Source organism: Heloderma suspectum, chromosome 4 (genome assembly GCF_057233095.1).
Source record: "Heloderma suspectum isolate Gila_16-S chromosome 4, 16-S_ref, whole genome shotgun sequence".
NCBI classification, from domain to species: domain Eukaryota; kingdom Metazoa; phylum Chordata; class Lepidosauria; order Squamata; family Helodermatidae; genus Heloderma; species Heloderma suspectum.
In genome coordinates, this window is record NC_139461.1 from 185848180 (window position 1) to 185867766 (window position 19587).

The window sequence follows — 19587 nt, forward strand, 5'->3', positions numbered from 1 at the left end:
AGCCTCCTACTTGTGAATGAAATAACATTAGGGCTACAACCATATTCATGGGATATAGAATTCTACACTAAGAAGCCTTATTATACAAATTTGATAAGTAAAACATTTTGCATATTCAGAATTAGTTTATAGCTAACTAAAACACAAGCAGTAGTTGAACAAGAATTAACCAAAAGATACAGTTAGATTAGCACTGTAGTTTTGCTCCTATGTACGTAGGGAATGACAAAATTAATAGAACCAAGAAAGGCATAAAACCCAAGATATAATGTAACCAAGAAACCAAGAACACATCCCAAACTCTGGAAAATATTTTCTGTTTATGTTGTTCTTAGTTTAAAATTGCGTGCTTAGTTATTTGACAAAAGGGGGAGGGAGAAAAAAAACACAACCCTCACATTTATTTTAAAAACCCAGCATGTTACTATTTCAAGGTTTCATTCTTCTTCAGGAATATTTACAAATACAAACCAAAACTTATACCTGTATGGCTAACAATAAAAATGTCTATCCGATTATCATCAAATAGTTATCACAAGCAGATATCACAGTACTTTTAGATTTTATGACACCACTTAGTTTCCGCCATACAGACTGTTTTGTGCCTCTGGATTATTTCCTATCACCACCACCTTTCTCACTTTTGGGGGTACAGCCCTTATTTTTCAGTTTGGTGACTAACTGTTCTGGAAAATATTTTCAGAGAACTAGATTCAGTTGTTTAAGAGCAAAATATTCAACCTCTGCTGAGCAATTATGATGAAAACAGCACTATCAGTGAAGATGTGATGGTAAGGTATTGCTCGCATGCTGCCAATAGGGCCATGTGTAAATATATTCAGTGAAAATATTTTATTCCCATTCAACAAAGAGGTCTTCTCAGAAATATGTAAACAACTGAAATAGATAAAAATGTACTCTTGTCTTTCTGTGTGGGTTTTTAACAAAAAGGCCGGAAGAATAAACTATTGACAGTCCATTAAATGTTAAGAGGATCTTTAGTACACAATTTGCACATACAGTTCCAAATCTGGTTTAGTCTAAACAGAAAATATATTCAAGAAGATTGCCTCCTTCAGACCAGAGTCACAACATAATAATTTCTCAAGGGACATTTACGAATCACTTGCAATCAACAGAGACGTCATTTGGCAGGCAATTATTTCTTTCAAGAGAGGCTGTGAGTGGCCAGAGCATTGTAAACTCACCGCTATTAAACAAGGTTGATTTTTCAAAACTTGCTCACTTGCAAAAAACACCTTGTTGTTCTTTTTCCAATATGAGAAAGAAAATTGAACAAATTCATGTTTGGAAACTTGTGAAATAGCTCTTTTCTGGAATAATTAAGTCTCTATTCTCTTTGATACAGGATTTTTTTTTCAAAAGCAAAGATCAACAGCTCCATCAATTTATTTTTTTTGTTTTCAGACAAACAATATAGAATTTTTATTTTTTCAGTAGAAACAACAATGGGAATACCAAAGAAGAAGGGGAAAAAATTCAGAGCATCATATCGAATTGCAAAGGCTGGGGTTTATATTAAAGTAGTTGGGCATACATTAAGGGAAATGTCTAGTATCCTTTCATTCTATGCAGGATTGTATATAGAAAAAAAAGTTGCACCTAGAAGGGGGGACCAGTGTGGTGGTGGGTTAAACAACCACTGATGATACTCCAGGACCAGAAAATTATTTTCCAAAGCTATCTTTAACACTGGCAGCTAGTTATGGTGTGATATCCCATGCACTGTTGTTTGAACCTTTGAATTAATAAATGTTCATATTTATTAACATGAGTTCTGAGTTCCATCCACAACAGCTGAATTGTTGAGTACTGTCTTTCTCTGAGTACTGAGTACACATCATGAGTACTGTCTTTCTCTATTCCTGCTAGGTGCAAATATTCTAAATGAATATCCAAAGTTTGTTCCATGCTAGTTCTGGTTCATCTGGTCAACTGGTTGAAAACAATAACTTCCATTGTTAGAATGCTTTATGGAAAACTAGTGTTGATGTGTAAGCCTGAAAGAGAACACAGTTTGGTATCCGGATCCCCAGAGAAGTATGTGGCACAGACAATTAGAAGGGAAAATGTTTTTACTACAGCACCAAACTAATGTATTCTGGACTGACTGAGTGCTGTTAAACATGGTATTCGAGACTGCCAGCTTTTCAAGCACTTTTCAGAACCCAATTATGTAACATCTATTAAAACTGTGCAGATAATAATTTTATCTGAAGAATTTCTGCATTTCTGTGCCATCAATTCTGTGTCATCACACTGTGCCAGTGTGGTGTAGTGGCGAGAGTGTTGGACTGGGAGCCGGGAGATCCGGGTTCTAGTCCCCACTCAGCCATGGAAGCTCACTGGGTGACTTTGGGCCAGTCACACACTCTCAGCCCAACCTACCTCACAGGGTTGTTGTTGTGAGGATAAAATGGAGAGGAGGAGGATAATGTAAGCCACCTTGGGTTCCTTGCAAGAGGAAAAAAGGCGGGATATAAATGCAATAAATAAATAAATAAATAAATAAAAATCAATAAAGCTAGTGTCCTAACCTATAAGCCTGGGCAAAGTAAAGATTGGTGGCTTGCAGGTAGTGCTCACTAATTTTATGCGCCACATGTTTCTGTGTGTATGACAGACACCCCCCCCCAAAAAAAAAAAAACAGAGGCCAGGGAACACTCTTTTGTGTTATGGGTTCCGAGGGAGATGTGCCAGGGAGACAAAAAACATACTTTAAAACGGGGTCTAACCCTTGATCACAGGCCATCACAAACCTGATGTCAGAGTACATTCCGCAGAAATAGGCTAGAGGTTTCCAAGAATTAAAAAAAGGTGATGAAGCAGAAAGCTCCAAAGAAATATTAGATCAGTATCATCTCACCTGGCTTGATGTCAAAAGTTAGACTTCTGTTTTGAAGCCAGAATTCGAAGACATTTTCAGGTAGCTCCTAGCAACGTAGCCATGACTCACTCTACCAAACTGGCTTTAATTACTCAGAAGCATGTTTTACTCTGAGCATGACCTCTTCAAGGAGGAAAGACTTGAAGCCCTATTGACTCATGAACCTGAATTAGGCAAGACTCTTAGCTGCTTATCTATTCCTCTTGAAATGCAAGGCTTTCTCAAACAATGGGTACTCACAGTCACCTGAATTAATCAGCACACAATGATAATTGTTCAGAAAAAAAATGTAATTGTAAATAAGACTGTCCCCTGTAGTCATCATATCAAGGCTCCTTTGTGCAAAACTGTATTTAAGTTGTGCCTTAGCTGGAAAAAATCAGTGCTCCTTTCTGTAGTACAATGGCTGAAGGCTTCTGTTGCTCCTCCGTTGGTGACCATAACACAGGCTTTAGGAGCTACCTGCATATGATCTTCAAGTCAGATTCAGACTGGAACCTGAGAAACATGTGCCAATGAGCCTAGACTAGCAACCACACACAAAGGGCTGAAACACAGGCAGATTGTCACACTGACCCTACACACATAAGCATAAGAAAATGGGCTCCAATAATAGCTTATGTATGCACTCTTTAAGAAGGGGAGGGAACAAATATTGATTTAAGAGGGTTCAAAGAAGAGCTTGCAATTCCCTTAGTAAGTTCCTGCACCTTCTTAAGGAGATCTGCCTCTCATTTCAAGAGCCATGAAAATATAATATGATTACTTAACCATAGCACCAAGCTCACTGAATGTTGCAGAGTTAGTACAAAGAACTATATTTTTGTTGCTCTATTTGATTATGACTAGGTACTTCTGTAATAAGGACAATACCTACCAAATTTAAGCTGATGGGAGCGTTCGCCTCAGGTACAGGATGGCTATACCAGTTTTCTAACAAGTCATTCAAGTCCTCCTCCTGTACAAAATAAGATTTTAAAACCGTGTTCAATAGCCACATAACATCAATCACATTCAATACAATCCAGCTGCTCAAATAGGTACACAGTTACTTTCCTCTCCTATTCTCTACTGCACACATGGAGAATCCCATGTGTGCAGTGGAAAAAATGGGACAGCCATACAATGTACAGTCCTTTATGTTTGAATAAGAGCTCTACTGGGTTTTAGCAAAGCATTTTCACAGACTAATATGCAAATAAGTGTATTTTATAAAGCGACAATAAATATATGAAACAATAGCAAATCCACTTCTAAATTCAGCTACTTACAGCATGGTGTCCTGCAAGTTGTCACCTTCTCTTAGAGTTTTATTACATGCCATCATTTTTTCCCTAACTGAACACTTAAAACCACCAGTATGTTATGGCTTTCCTAGTTTGTATGCCAAAACAGTGAAGTTTAAAACAGATTTCATAAATATAAAATTTAACAAGCTATGCCCATATACATGACTTGTGCCATGGCATCACAGTTTAATTCTAATATTGAGAATTGTAAATTTGTTTGTACAAAAAAAAAATCCAATCAGTATGAAATAATACTAGCACTTGATAACACAAATAAAAATCCAAATGTAACCAGTAGCTCCACAGAGGCTGATTCTTGGTGAAGATAGATCATTCATTCAAATCAAGCTGCAACAGCTCTATGGGAATTGGGAAAGTAACCCTATCTCATGCCAGTGTAATCATGAACACAAAAGAGATATTACATTTTATGTCTTGGAGGCTTGCTAAAGATACCTTGGGGAATGTTTTTATGTTGTAGACAGAGAGACACAGTTGCTTTTTTATTTTAGTTACTTATTCATAATATGAATATGTATATTTTAAAAACTTAAATGCACAATACAATATTGTGTTTTGAATACAATATTTGAAAATAACTGAGAGATATGTGTTGTGTAGGATGATGCCTGAAGTTAAGTATGTGAGATTGTATGGCAATATTTGGAAGATGTGTATGTGTTTATTGACGGGACAGAGTTGGGTGTATAGTATAAGAGAGATAAAGAAAAATAACCCACAGAAGGAATATTGATGGTACCATACAAGTGGGAGAGGTAACTTTACTTCCTGCAGGATGAATAAGGATGAGCCATGTACCCATCTCTTCTGTTGGCTTTGCACTATCAGCAGCATCAACATCATCCAAGGTGACAAAAATTCTAGAGAATAAGGGAAATGCCTCCCCTTCATCAGGATTCATGTGAGCTGTCAACACTACCACCATGATCACTGTGGAGCAAAATCAGGAATATATTCTACCACCACCCCTCGCCCACATGCATATATACTTGCCTCATGTGGCAGTGTCATGGTCAACATGGGCTATCAAAGAGGAAGAGGCAATTCATCAGTCACATTTCTTCCCCAGGTGTGAGCAAGGCACGCAACTCTGATATCAGATTTTATGTGTGATAAATATGGGCTTATATTCTGTTTTGCTAAATAAATCTTAATTTAATGTTTTCTTTGTTTTGCCTCCAGGGTATCCTGACCCATACAATTCTTCTCCCTCTTGGAAAATGTTCTTCATATAATACATACAAAATACAAATGTAATACTCGACTAAAATTATACAGTTGAGAAGCAACCCAAGTCAAATAAAAAACCATCATGTCAGTGTTATGTTATTTTTCCCCAGTATTCATATGCTGCTTTTCAGGGCAAACCCCTCTCAAGGCAGCTCATATAAAGGCCAGGTTTGCATGATCGTAGGGATAAAACAAGCCATCGTTGCTTCTTCCTCCACTCCTGTGTGTGCTGCGCGTGGAGGGGGGGTTACATAATAACTCATGCTGCAGCACAGGTTGGTGTGTTGTCCAAACCTGGTGTGGCAGGGGTGGCTTTGTATCGACCCTACAACGCATGGCATGCAGTAGGGGTTGTAGGGTGGGTATGAAGCCACCCCCACCATGCTACATGCCAGTTTCAGATGACATGTCAACCTGTGCTGCAGCATGGGTAATTATATAAACAACTCCCACATGTGCAGCTTACGGGGGTGGGGGGGAGAAGCCATGATGGCTACTTTTACCCAATGTAATTGTGCAAACCCAGTCAAGCATTTAAAACCATAAAATGCAACAAAACAGTTTCTTTACCATTATAAAACTAAAAACAGCAGTCTAAATTCACTATACAGCACAGCAATTCAGATAAAACAGAAACAAACAGCAACAGTTTGAAAGGGTTTTAATGCCCTTTAAAAGCTAATAAAGATGGGGCCAGATATACATCCCCGGGGAGTTCCACAAATATGGGATCACCACTGAAAAGGCCTGTCTCTGCTGCCTGTCAGCTTAATAGAACTTGACTATGGGCCTTTGAGCAGAGACTCTGATGCAGATCTTAAGGCCTGGGCAGGTTCAAATTGGTTCAGGCAATCCTTCAAATAATCACGTCCCAAACCATCTAGGACTTTTAAGGGCAACACCAGAACTTTAAACTGAAATTTTAAATGAGTCAGAATGCAGGAGGAAGCCAATGCGACTGGTGTAACACAGGCATAACATAAGCTAAACACCTAACCACAACAAGCATTTCGACAGCTGGGTTATGTACTATCTGACATTTCTGAACGTCTTTAAAGGCACCCCATGTAGAGTGCAATAGAATAGTCTTGTCTGGATGTATCCAGGCTGGATATGAGTAACTGAGGCAAGGTCCACTCCTTACTGTACTGTTTCCAGATTATTCATTAACAATTGCCCTTTAGTTCTGTACCATTGTGAAATCCAGCTAGCCTACTCCCACTCATTAATGCTGAGGTTCATCCAGAGCAATCTCTAGAATTGTGACAACGATGTATATTTGGTAGGTGTTTTGGTGAAGGAGTGTGTGCTGTGCAGGGTTGGGGTGCCTTGAAGAATTGTGTGGATGTACACTCTTGCAAATCAATAAAAAGAGCAGTGCATCATAGAACGTATTTTCTTATATGCCAGAAACATATAGCAAAAACATGGGAATCTCAGAGCCAATTTCCAACTTCATGAAAACATGTTAATTTTTCCCGTGTGAAGCCTTATAAGTTCAAGTGCACATCCATATTGTCTTGCAAAGTGCTAACCACATAGAAGCCCTCCCATGAGTGCGCTCAACACACGTTTGTTACAAGAACCAATTCATCTGTGACATTCTTCCATCATGGGAATGCTTTGGAATGTTGTCCATGGAAAAGAAATTTGGCAAACACTGCATCAGAACTGAAAATCCACATTGATTGTCCAGGAAATATAGAAACCCACATGAATTTTCTATTCTGATGTAACATCTGCACATATATCCCTACACAGGAATGAAACCAAAGCACTCCCAGGTAGGAAAGTTGTTCCACTGAAACTAATTTTCAGTGTCTGAAATGAAAGATAAATAATTCTGATTTTTCTGATGACTAAGACATCACAATTGTAGTGTAACCCTAAGGCTCAGGGGGAGAAAGAGACACAACAAACAAAAATACTCTTTTAAATTTTTGAGTCAAATTAATATGAATAATTGAGGGTGACCCTTGCAGGAGAGTTCAACAGATTCAGTGGGTCATCTAGACCATTCCCCACGCCAAAGAAATTTCATACCTAATGCATTCTTTCCAATGTAAACGATTATGATTGGGCTCTGTGTTAAATACTTCAAGGAGACAGATTCTACAATCTTACTAGGTTGCTGGTGCCACTCATCCACGATATGAGGGATGCTTCAAAATTACTGCGCACACTTCTGGACAAGAATTTGAAGATATTTTGCAGAAACAGTGAAGCTGCCAAGAATTACAGTGACCACTCTGAGGACTACTGTAGAAGCTTTCTTGGCTCTTTATTCTATCAGCTCAGGAGAATAAAAGCTTTCCTGAGAAACACCATGTCCAAAGACATGCTTAATGCATTAGTGATACTGTCCATAGAACGATGGCTGATTAAAGAAACCCTAGATTTAATCATATGACAAATGAAGTATTTGCAGGCCAGAATTAATATTGGGATCACTTACCTGCGGTAGGCAAGAAGAAAAAAGAATAAAGACAGGAGGGGAGGCCATCAGTGCATATTCCAGAAGACTGAGAAGAGAGCAGGCCATCAATATGCCCAGTTATAGAAGGTGCTCATGTGTGGGATGGGGAGGAGCCTGCAGCTGTGTGATTTGGATCTCTGTCCACTCTGTCCCTAAGGCTGCTCTTTCTCACCCTGAAATGGGTGTGTCACTGGAGGATAAGAGGGCTGGAAGGGATGGAGAAGGCTACACCCTTTTTCCCAGCTGAAAATTGAGTATGACAACACACAAGCCTAACAAACAAAGGTAACAGACTATTCTTAAGTTCAGTTAAGATGTTATGTATGCAGGAATTGTACTGCAGTGCTTCAGTGTTACTTTTAGTTTGATGATGATTAGCATTTCTTCTAAACAAAAGTATATTTAATGAAGAGTAACAGAAATACAACAGAAATTACCTGCTCTTTAGCCAAATAATCTGCCAGCGTATTTAAAAGTTTGTAGTACACCTCAAACCATGGTAAGTAGCTGAAAAGAGAAACAAAGCAGCTTAAAAAAACCATAACCATAAAAAGCATAACACTAAATGAAATGACTTCGTTACGCTGCCCTTTTTGAAAGAGTTAAAGCTAGTTTGATAGTAAATGCTTAGCTCTGAGTACCTCGCAAGAAAATATGGTATTGACTTGGTCCTGCAAACATTTCAAACACCAGGAAAAGGATCGTGGTTACAGAGCCAGAAAACCCTCTGCATGAGACTATAGGTATAGACAACGCTCAACTACAAAGATCACTGATCTGACTAGTGTATCACCCCCCCTTATGCCTGTGGACATGGAAAATAAAAATTCCATTGAAGCAGGACAGAAGAGAGTTTAGTCACAGTATAGTTTATTCTGATATAGACAACAACTGGAGTGGAATTAGACTGAGTGGCTCCACCTGCTTGGGACTGGCAAGGTTCTGCCTTCCCTGAAAAGAACAGCACTTCTTCTTGCCCCATCTAGCCACAAAGATGCTGAAATGATGTTTTGATTATTTCACAGAGTAGCTTTTTTTTCATTTTTAAAAGAAATGTTTGTTGCATTTCCATATACATTTAAAATACTTGTAAGGAAAGAGAAACAACTGAATCTGTTATTTGGATCAACAATTCTTATTAACAAAATGTTTACATCCCCCACCATCCCTCCAGAGGTTTAATGTATATCTGATTAAGCTAATAGACTGATAAAGACTGATAAAACCATTATATGAAATTGACATGGCGTTAGTAGTTTTTTATAATAGGTTCCTGAAAGTGAAAAAAAAAAAAAATTCAGAAGCCAACAGATGTAAATTTAAGACTTAAATTTGAAAATTCACTCTAAATATCAATTACCCTTAAGATCAATTTGAAAACTTAGTCTAAACAAGCTTTCTCTTTTGAAATTTGGGGGAAGGGTGTGTTTTCTCTGGATTAAAATTGGAGGCACACTATATGATGATAAGAGGGATGGATGGATGGATGATAGTGCTCAATGAAAAAAAATGAGATCAAAAACAATGGGCAAGCACCCTCCTTGCTATTGCATTGCTCATTTAATATTGCCTCCCACCCTCCCCTTTGTCCAATCAGTCAAGATTCAGGAACAGGACCTTTCTTTCTGAGCAATGCAGAGTCTGCTGAGATGTTCTATTCCCTATCAACCTGATGCATTCTTACACCCTACTCCAGGATAATGTTGCTGTTCAATTAGAGGTGGAGGAAGGGAGAAGCAATGCTGTGTTGGGCCTCTCCTCTCTGAGGGACAAGAGTGGTGGATTCATCCTCCATTGTGGCTTGATTATTCAAACCACATTTAACACTACTCACAACATTTTAGTGTGGTCCACGGCATCACTGCTCTATAGTGTACGAATGTTTGCTGCGAAGTGCTGTGGGCTGATTTAGAATACTGTTACATGGTAACATACAACAAACACAAATAAGATTAGATTATAACTGGCTTACATTATTTAAAATGTGGGTGTTCTGGGGAAGGTGATCCACCTGTCCCCCTTCAAAGAAAGTTTGATCTGATTTGCAATTTTTTCCCCTTCTCATTTGCAACAACATCCTTAAAAGACAATACATGGTGTTTGTTTTTAAAGGAACTTGTTGCAGCACATTTCTGCTCCTGGTTTATTTGGGTTCTTTTTTAAATCCTCAAGAGAATATTCGGTATTTACCATTCATTAAAAACATACCACTTCAATGGCACCAGAAGTCCACAAAATTTAGATGCAAAAGGACAAACTTCATAGAATATGAAGCACAAATGAACCACAAAGTATGAATAATAAAAGAGTCTGGCTAATTGAATGCTGAAATCCCAAATATTAGAATGTTTTTTCCTTTCACAGCTGGAAGGCTTCAACAACAGTTACCCTTAACCTAGAACTGTTAAATCCACAAAAATGCTAGATGTAAAAAAATTAGAGCTTGCTACTTAAAATAAAAAGATCAAATTGAACCAGAAGTTAGTATTCACAAAGGAATATGCCTATAGCCACCATTCTAATGAATCCTTCAACACCCTAATTCAAACATTTGCACCAACATATCCATGTGTAAGAACAATGTATGATGTCACTATTTATGACAATGTGCTTTCATAACTGTTGGGATTCAGATACACACAAAGCATTATTTTTCATAATGCAGAAGGGGCAACTGCATGCCTCCCATTACTTATTCCCAGTATAAACCACCATTATACATAACAATGGTTGTCCCCTCAGAAACAACTTTGCCTTGTCTGTGCCCTTTCTTACCCCATAACATAATTGGCTTGTATCCAAACTACATGAATGGAATTCTGCTTACACAATGGGGTTTTTCTGTCTCACCCTTCCTGCTGCAGCCCTCCTACATCCCCTGAAAAGCTGGTCCTCAAAACTGGGTAACCTTTCAAAATGATGTGGCATGGGGAATGGGGGAACTAAAGCTAGAAGTGGGAATTGGGGAAAATCAGGGATTTCCCCCTTCCCCTTGCATGTCTAGAAGTGCCTTCTGCTCACACTAGAGCTATGTTGGATCCCAGCCATTTTTTTCTACTGCACTGCAGACTGCTGTAGAGAAATACAGCATTTCTATGAGTGTGTGTGGAACTTTAGTGTGTTAACTGTATATATAGATCCAAAGCTAAAGTGAGATTGTCAGCATCAAATCCTAGCAATTTCCTAATCCCTTTGGTCCCAAAATTATTATTCTTTTAAACTTGAAAACTATTGTGGGAGATGGTGATGTTTTGCCTCTGAACCCAAACTGAAGAACTTTCTTACTAAAATTGACATTTGCCACAACTGAGGCAGTTATATGATTAAGCTACCCAGTAACAATGGGGGGAAAGCCAATTAGGATTTTAACACTTTTATGCTTGGAACTGTATGAAGTCAGAGAAACTCTTATGCTAGCAATAATCACATAAAAGCTGAATCACAAAACTGGCTTAAATCAGTATGTCCTAATTTCAGTGGTTCACAGAGTGCTTCAACAAATTTCCTGCCTGCCATGTAAAGCACAAAATTTGTAAAATAACATCTGCAAAATCAATTACGGATGTGGAAGTGTTATGCTTTTAAAATGCATTAGATCCTACCTAAAACATGGTCCTTACCTGTCATATAAACAATGGCACCAGATATTTCATTGCTAATTAAAAACGTATTTAGCATATTCTTTTAATCCAAGGAGCCACAAGGCAAGCGCTCAGGCTTTCATTCAAAGTCATTCTTCAGCTTTGTTGCACTAAGTAGACTTCCACCTCGCTTGTGCTTCCACTACAGTTCTGATAAAGCTTTTATATTCAGAAGTCAAAGGTTAAATAAAGGAAAGGAAATGTTTTCTGTCAAACAGTCAGGTAACCACTAACAGTCCTGAACTATCAGCAGGAATCTAACTTCTAGTAATCAAATAAAACTAAGGAAACCGCCTTTCCGTAGCTAAATGTCTAATGTCTAGGGGCTACTTTCTGTCTGGAAAATTGACACAAAATGTGTAAAATTGAAACATTCTGCTTCTGAGGGATTTGCCTAAAGGAAGGGGGGAGCTTCAAGCACAGTCTGAGATGAAGAACTACAAAGGCTTCCCAAATAAACCTGTCTACCTTATTAGAACATTTCATTTAGAAATCTAGGTGACAATTTTACAGTCATAAAATTTCATTAATCAAATCCAAGGCTTAAAATTTTAATGATGCCGTCTGCATTTCTCAGGATGCATAAGGTCAGCTAGAGACACAGACAGCAGTTTAACAAAATCAACCCCAGTGAAATTATTTTCACACATTCTATTAGAATTATTTAGGGATATTTATACCTGGACATCTTACATAAAGGAATATGGAGTAATATACTCCAAAAATATCCCATAAAGTATATTATTATTTAACAATGAAACATGAAAACTAACACAAACATTTACATTGGAATGTTCACACTTGCATCATCATTAGCGTGAAAAAATAACTTTAGAAGCATAGCATAAGATACTAGTACACAATAAGTGTATGTGTGTGTGTGTGTGTGTGTGTATATATATATATATATATATCTGTTTTTCTCAGTTCAAATCCTGAAAGACATATAAAATAAAAGGTTCTGTGGAAACCTTGGCAACAGCAGGAACCCAGACTGTGAGCTCCATGGAAGAGAAAGGCACTTGTGAAGTGCCATGCTGTAAAGCAACATGCAAAAAGCCTACAGCTGCCTTCCCCAACCTGGTGTGCTCCAGATGTTTTGGACTACGACTATCATCAGTCACAACCAGTATGGCCAATGGTCAAGGATGCTGGAATTGTAGTACAAAATATCTGGAAAGCACCAGGTTGGGTAATCTTAGTCTACTGTAAATTCTAGCAATCTCTAGTGCAATGTCCTGCTTTATGTTGCCAGTTTCCTGTCCATTTGCAATATTTTCTAGCTTTAGTAACTAGAGTAAAGGACACCAAAATTACTAATCTTACCTCTTCACACTAAAAAAAGTATTAAACATACATATTGATAGAGACTTATCTTCATGCCATCTGAGTCCAGAGCTGGAGCTACAGTTACAGCTGACACATGGCTGGTTTGACACTGCAGCAACCCCACATTTCCCCCCTGCCTCAGCACCCTCCAGTAATGTGTACTAAGGCAAAACTAGTTTTGTATCATCGTCAGGTTGTCTTCACAACTAGCAGCCAATGAAGTGGAGTAGGAGTGCTAAATTTGAAACATGTTGACATCGTATTGTGATTTTTCTTCCCCATCCCAAACAAAACCTCAATACTCCTGGAGTGTGTGTGTGTGTGTGTGTGTGTTTATTTATTGTTTAAAATTTGTGTATGCACTTCAACAAGTTCACAGGGCAGAATATTAATTATATATTAATAAAAAGCATTCCTTGTAAGTATCAGGAGCACAGATAAGTGATTATGTGATAATTTTCCGCATAATTTTCCCCTTTAATATATTTCCACCTTGTTTGTCTGAGAGACCCATGCTAGTACAGGAACATGTTTTAGCTATTATAATTGCTGTACCACTTGGTTTGAGGTTCCCAATGTCACATACTGATCACACAATCCATCCTTCAAGTAATTTTTCTAGTGTAGATCTTTGATGCATTTTACACAGGAAAATTATATCTGGATCCTCTCTAAATAGCAACTGAGCCTCTTTCTCTTTTTATGGGCTGTTCACCCCTTTGACACTACCTGTCCAAAATGTAAGTGACTGACTCACTGGACTTGCAGATTCACTGGACGTGCAGATTCATTGGACAGTGGCTTGCAGAAGGACTAACAATGGTCTCCATATCATAAGGGTCTTGTATTCAACCATTTATTGGAGCCATATGGATTTGATGATTCCCCACCAGTGCGCTATTCATGGAGTTAGTTTGTTTCCTTTCAATGACAATACATATGACAATTGAAACACAATTGATACTTTACAACAAAATCCAAAGATGATAATCCAATTTAGATGGGGTTAATAAATCACTTTCGAACTGTGGTGCTGGAGAAGACTCTTATGAGTCCCCTGGACTGCAAAGAGGTCAAATCAGTCAGTCCTAAAGGAAATCAACCCTGAGTGCTCATTGGAAGGACAGATACTGAAGCTCAAATATTTTGGCCACCTAATGCGAAGAGAAAACTCTCTGGAAAAGACCCTGATGCTGGGAAAGACTGAAGGCAAAAGGAGAAGGGGACGGCAGAGGATGAGATGGCTAGATAGCATCACCGATGCAATGAATATGAACTTGAGCACGCTCCAGGAGAGAGCGCAAGACAGGAAGGCCTGGCGTGCTATGGTCCATGGGGTCACGAAGAGTCGGACACGACTGAACGACTGAACAACAACAACAATAAATCACTTTCAATGGCTACTGGGCATGATGGCTTTATGCTACCTCCAGGATCAGAGGCAGCATGCCTCTGAATACTAGCTGCTGGAGAATAACAGTGGGAGGGTGGTATATCCCTCATGTCCTGCTTGTGGACTTCCAATGGGCATTGTAAGAAACAGGATGCTGGACTAGCTAGACTTTGGTCTGATCCAGCAGGGTTGTTCTTATGTTCTTATAATCATCTAAATAGAGTCCAGCTGGACCATCTTTTCTCTTTCCCAAGAAATTTTTTTCCAGGGACCATCTGTACAGTAATCTCCCTGGGGATGAAGATAAAGTACTGAAGGAAAACTGGGAACTCTGGGAGATTTCAGACTCTCGCCACCATCATGTTTACCCAAAGCTTTAGTTCAATGTTTACACAGGGTTCATACAGTAAAGGAGACCAATGTTTGATAGCTGTGTTGGAAGCGGATAGAAGTATGTTGAAAGTGGGAAATTAAAAAGACCACTCACAAAATGTATACTTCTGTTAAAGAATACAGTAATGTATGCTTGGAAAACCCTGCCATTTATAAAATAATGTTAGAGGTATCATGTCCACCCTTGCTGAAGTACCATAAGACTTGGGGAGGGGAGTGGGGGAAACCCCTGGGTAGAAACTGCAATCCTTGGTCTGGGGGCGTATATGGAATACAGGTCCACACATCTCTATACATTTTAACAAGAGGGAATCTAATTTTAACATTACATGTAGACAAGTTGGACTTGCTCCTCCCAACTAGTTTTCCTCCCTCCCCCAACAGTCAACTGGCATTTCATGGCAAATGATCATGCTCATTTTCCTCCCTTTTTTCCCTTCAAAAGATTTATTGTACTTCTGCAAATCTTGGAGTGCCCCCAAGCCTACTGATATCTCTGTCTTGTGTGTAGGTAGTGCTGTTTTGGCTAACCAAGCAATGGCGCTAAGAGCCTGAAAAGAACAAATAGCTACAAAGACGGAAATAGCAAGGTGATGGAATACAGCAAAGCCTCCTACTAAATACCAGTGGTTCGCTAGTATCTGGGATATTCTTCCTATGGAAAAATTACCCATCAAATCAGGTTCTCACAGAACAGAGCAAGTCCAGCAGATTCTACCGAGAGCTGGTATCTCTTCCTACAATTTGCAGTGATCACAGCCTCTCAGCTTCCACCTAAGTATAGATTTCAATACATGTATTAAAGATCATTTTGAGACAGATTGTTATCTTTTTATATTTCGTCACATCCACTTCTCTATCGAGGAGTATATACCTTCATGTAGGAATGTGATATGCGCAGTGATTATATGTGATCAACTATGTTAAAAGAAATGTTTAGTGCGACTTTAGATCCTTATTTATAAATGATAGCGTTGGTTGTATTAGGGCCTTATGCTACAATCCTATACACACTTACCTGGGAGTAAATTCAATTGAACTCAATAAGGCTTACTTCTGAGTAGACATACATAGGATTGCACTGTCTGTTTATTGTATTGTTTGTTTATTGATTGGTTTGTCAGAAATCTTGATCATGATAAATAAAAAGAAGTTAAAAAGGAAACTACATAGGACTAACCCAGTTAGTCTCTGGGTTCGACTGAAGAGATGCTCTTCCATGAGCAGAAGGCCTCTTCCATGTGTAGAAGGGCTTTTTCTTAATTAGTGGAAGGACTTTGCCTGAGAAAAGAGAACTAAACTCCAAAGGTGAGTTTCTGTTTGTGTAAAGTGTTTCACAAGCACTTGCACAATGTCTACATGCATGCTAGAACAAGCTGTTATACAGCCTTTTGCATATCATCACAGAAGCACTAGTCTTCTGCTGTGCAGTGCAGTGCAACACTGCCAGAATTTTTCCCACTATGGATTGAACCTTGTGATGGATGGTGCGTACTGATTTATATCCCACTATAGATCAGTGCCTTTTTCAACCTGGCGTGTGTGTGTATGTCAAACCCCCCTTTAAGCAGAAGACTTGAGAGGACTCTTGAACCTGATTTTGCTCTTAAGCACTAAAATGATGGTCATGGACAGTGGCGTGTTCCTCCAGCTTTAGCTGATTTTCCAGCTTTGTGTTCTTCTGGATGCTAAGGAATCATCACACTATTTGAAAGGATTGTATAGTGGTTAATTTTATTGTTGTTAAGAATTGATGTATTATTCTTTGAAAGCTGTTTCAGTGCCTTCTATGGCAGAAAAGTAGTATTATAGTTTAAAATATAAATAAAGGTGCACAGTATGGCTATCTGAATGTATTCATTCAAGACTCAGTTTGCTGTCATCTGCCATTATGCACTTCTTACAGGCTATATACTTTTTGATACCTATCTCTCAGTACAATCTTCACTCGTTTGGAACTATCCATAACATAGTTAAGGTCATAATATTTGATTTTTTAAAATGAGAAGGCAGACCTGTAGCCCTGAAATATATTTCTTACACTCATACTATGTTTCCCCCCACTATCCTCAAGAGTAAAAGATGAATGTGTTTCCAACCTAGGCATACAGTGTTGGGGTGAGGGGGTGGAATAGCTGGCCTGGGAAGCATTTAGTATTGCATTGTAAATTTGAAATTGTCATAATGGAAAAAAATAATAATGGCAGGGTTCTTATTAAAGCTTGCTGAAAAATTATAGCTTGCCACTTTTTATTTGAGCAGTTACTTCTGCAAAGTAACAGACCCAAACTAAAATGTTCAATTAAAGCAGGCAACTATTGTGCCATTAGAATATAAAAAGAATCAACCCTGTTGAATCAGCCTAGAGGTTCATCAAGTCTAGTATTCTGTTTTCAACAATGAGCAGCCAGATGCTTTCAGGAAGGTGACAAGCAGAAAATGAAACAACAGCCATATTGTTTGTTACCAGCACCTTGCATTTAGATATACACTACAAGGAGATTCTACTTAACAGCTCGCAGACATCGAATCTGATAGATCACTTAGGGTACAATCCTATGCATGTTTAGATGGAAAACATCCTACAACTCCCAGCATTCCCCAGCCAGCATGACTGGCTGGAGAACACTGGGAACTGTAGGACTTTTTTTTCCATCTAAACATGCATAGGATTGTGCCTTTATGGTATTTTACCTGTGGCCCTAGATGACCATAACTGATTCAGCTTTCATTATAACCCAGTCAAAGGAAGTTAGACTAATGTCCAGATGGCAAATATCAAGCACTGTGGTTGCACAACTGAGCACCGAACTAGACATGTGGGAATATTTGGTAGAGAGTGGGGCAGGAAGACAACTGACATTTATGGAAGGTTATGTGATAATCCCTTGTTTGGACTGTGCTACCCATGCTGGTCCTGCAAGTTCCTCAGCTCACTATTCAGACTAACTGCATTCAGCAATGTGGAGGCTGACACAATGCTTCACAGGTCCACTGTCTCAGCATGGTCTGGACATCTGAACACACTATCTGGAAGCTACCCATGCCAAAATCAAAATTCAAAACACTGTTTTGTAATCTAATTTGAAAAAGCTGTGACAGCAGAGAAGGGCAACGTAGGCAAAACCCTAAACTTTCAATGAACAAGACGCACCAAAAAAGGGAATACAAAATGAGGTCCTTCATTTTGTGCGATCTACCAAAATTTAAAGGAGATGGGTTTAGCATGAACTTTTCCCCCAACAAATAAATGTTTAATAGCCATTGTAGTTGCCACAGAATCAGCAGGGCAAGGCTTAGGGTTTGTGGATTCAGTACAAGATGGAGATGAGAAAACTTCCAATAGGGCTCCATAGGCCACCTGAGGTCTGCTGTCTATGCACGTGTCTGCTGAAAGCAGTTTAGCAGAGAAAGGATCTGGTGAGGTTCTACACAAGCTGAAGGAAACTGAAGCAGTCCTGACACAAGAAATAAGTATATATGAGATAAGCATATGAAGACTAAGACAGGGGTGCAGAAAGTCAGGCAAATCTGGCCCTCCAGGGGTTCTTCAGATGGCTACTTTCCCCTGACCATTGGCCATTTGGTCGTTTACCAGCTTTTGTGCAGGTTTTTCCCCACTTTCGAAGGCTGAAATGTCTCTCCTAAGGCTTAATGCCAGTAGGAATTCTAAACTAAAATATGCTGGCATATTTTGTTTTTGTTTTTTACCTCGCCCCTTTTGCCTTCGGCCCTGCCAACCACTGGAAGGTGCCCCTCAAGAGCTTCTGTGAAATAGAATTTGGCCCTCAGGCTGAAAGAGGTTCTGCACCCCTGCTTTAAGACAGCCTTCCCCAACCCAGTGTCCCCCAGTTGTTTTGGGCTACAACCCCCAGCATTCCTAACCACTGGCCATGCTCGCTAGCACTGATGGGAACCCAAAACATCTGGAGGGCACCAGGTTGTGGAAGGCTGCTTTAAGGCATAGTTGCTGGAGATAGAGGAATCTGCAATTAATACATCGAAACTAGGATTATGTCAGTGGCCTCCTGCCACTTACTATGCAATACAAGACTGGGCACCCAATGGAGTGAGACCTAGGCAGACCATATAGCGGGACCTAGGGCTTCTGCAGACCCCACTGTGCATGCAGCCTTGACATCCTTAAAATCACCACCTCTAAAAAATAGTAGCTATGCTAGTAGTAATAATGAAGCGAATCTAGCTGTAGGATCAAATTGGAGTAATTTGTTGCTGATGAGAATATTGATTTGATTTGGATTAAAAAAAATACTATTTGCCTTCTTAAAGCTACCCTGATAAAACTACAGAAGGTTATTATAATCTAGAGAGAGAACGGACAATACCCCAGCACACAATTACAAGGCATTTCCCCATACAATAGCAATCCCTATATATGCTGTGCTGCTCCCTAGGACATCTGTTTGCACACACCTCTGGCTATTTGCCCAGCATATGCTTCCTCAGGATGCTTTGTCCCCTACTTCATAATTCATCTTTCTAAGTCTGCCCCTTTCTTCCCACACCTATTCCTCTCTTCTCAGTACACTGACTGGCATGCTATTGGCTTCCTTTGCCAATGTTTGCAAGTGCACGACCACTGCTAGTTCAAGTCTCCATTGCCTTTGCTGCTCATATGCGAGGCAGGTTGCTCAAACATTTGTTTTCAGCTGCTTTTATAGGCAACCAGGCTCTCCTTTAAAGTGGCAAAATGTTTCTTTCATTTGGCTTTTAATTAAGCAGTTTATTGTGGTCATGCTGTTTATGTTTTAATATCTATTTTAGAGCAAACTGATGACAAGGTAACATTCACTGTGAAAATGCACAGTTGTAATAACATTTTTAATCACCTTGGCCTGTGGTGTTTTGTTGTTTATAGCACTTCTGTTTACCATTAAGTGTTCGC

The 19587-nt window shown here is 39.1% G+C and overlaps 1 protein-coding gene across 4 annotated transcripts in view; it reads right to left on the reverse strand.

The window, feature by feature from the left end:
- The window catches only part of DENND1B (DENN domain containing 1B), a 295461-nt gene that overhangs the window by 137217 nt on the left and 138657 nt on the right, over positions 1 to 19587 (reverse strand). For 3 of the 4 annotated variants that reach the window (XM_084851502.1, XM_084851503.1, XM_084851504.1), the window contains 2 exons: positions 8363 to 8432; positions 3787 to 3867 (listed from right to left, as the gene is read on the reverse strand). In XM_084851502.1, the coding sequence (XP_084707628.1) occupies positions 3787 to 3867; positions 8363 to 8432 (151 nt within the window). The remainder of the gene's footprint in view (positions 1 to 3786; positions 3868 to 8362; positions 8433 to 19587) is intronic. The other variant, XM_084851505.1, reaches the window with a different exon arrangement.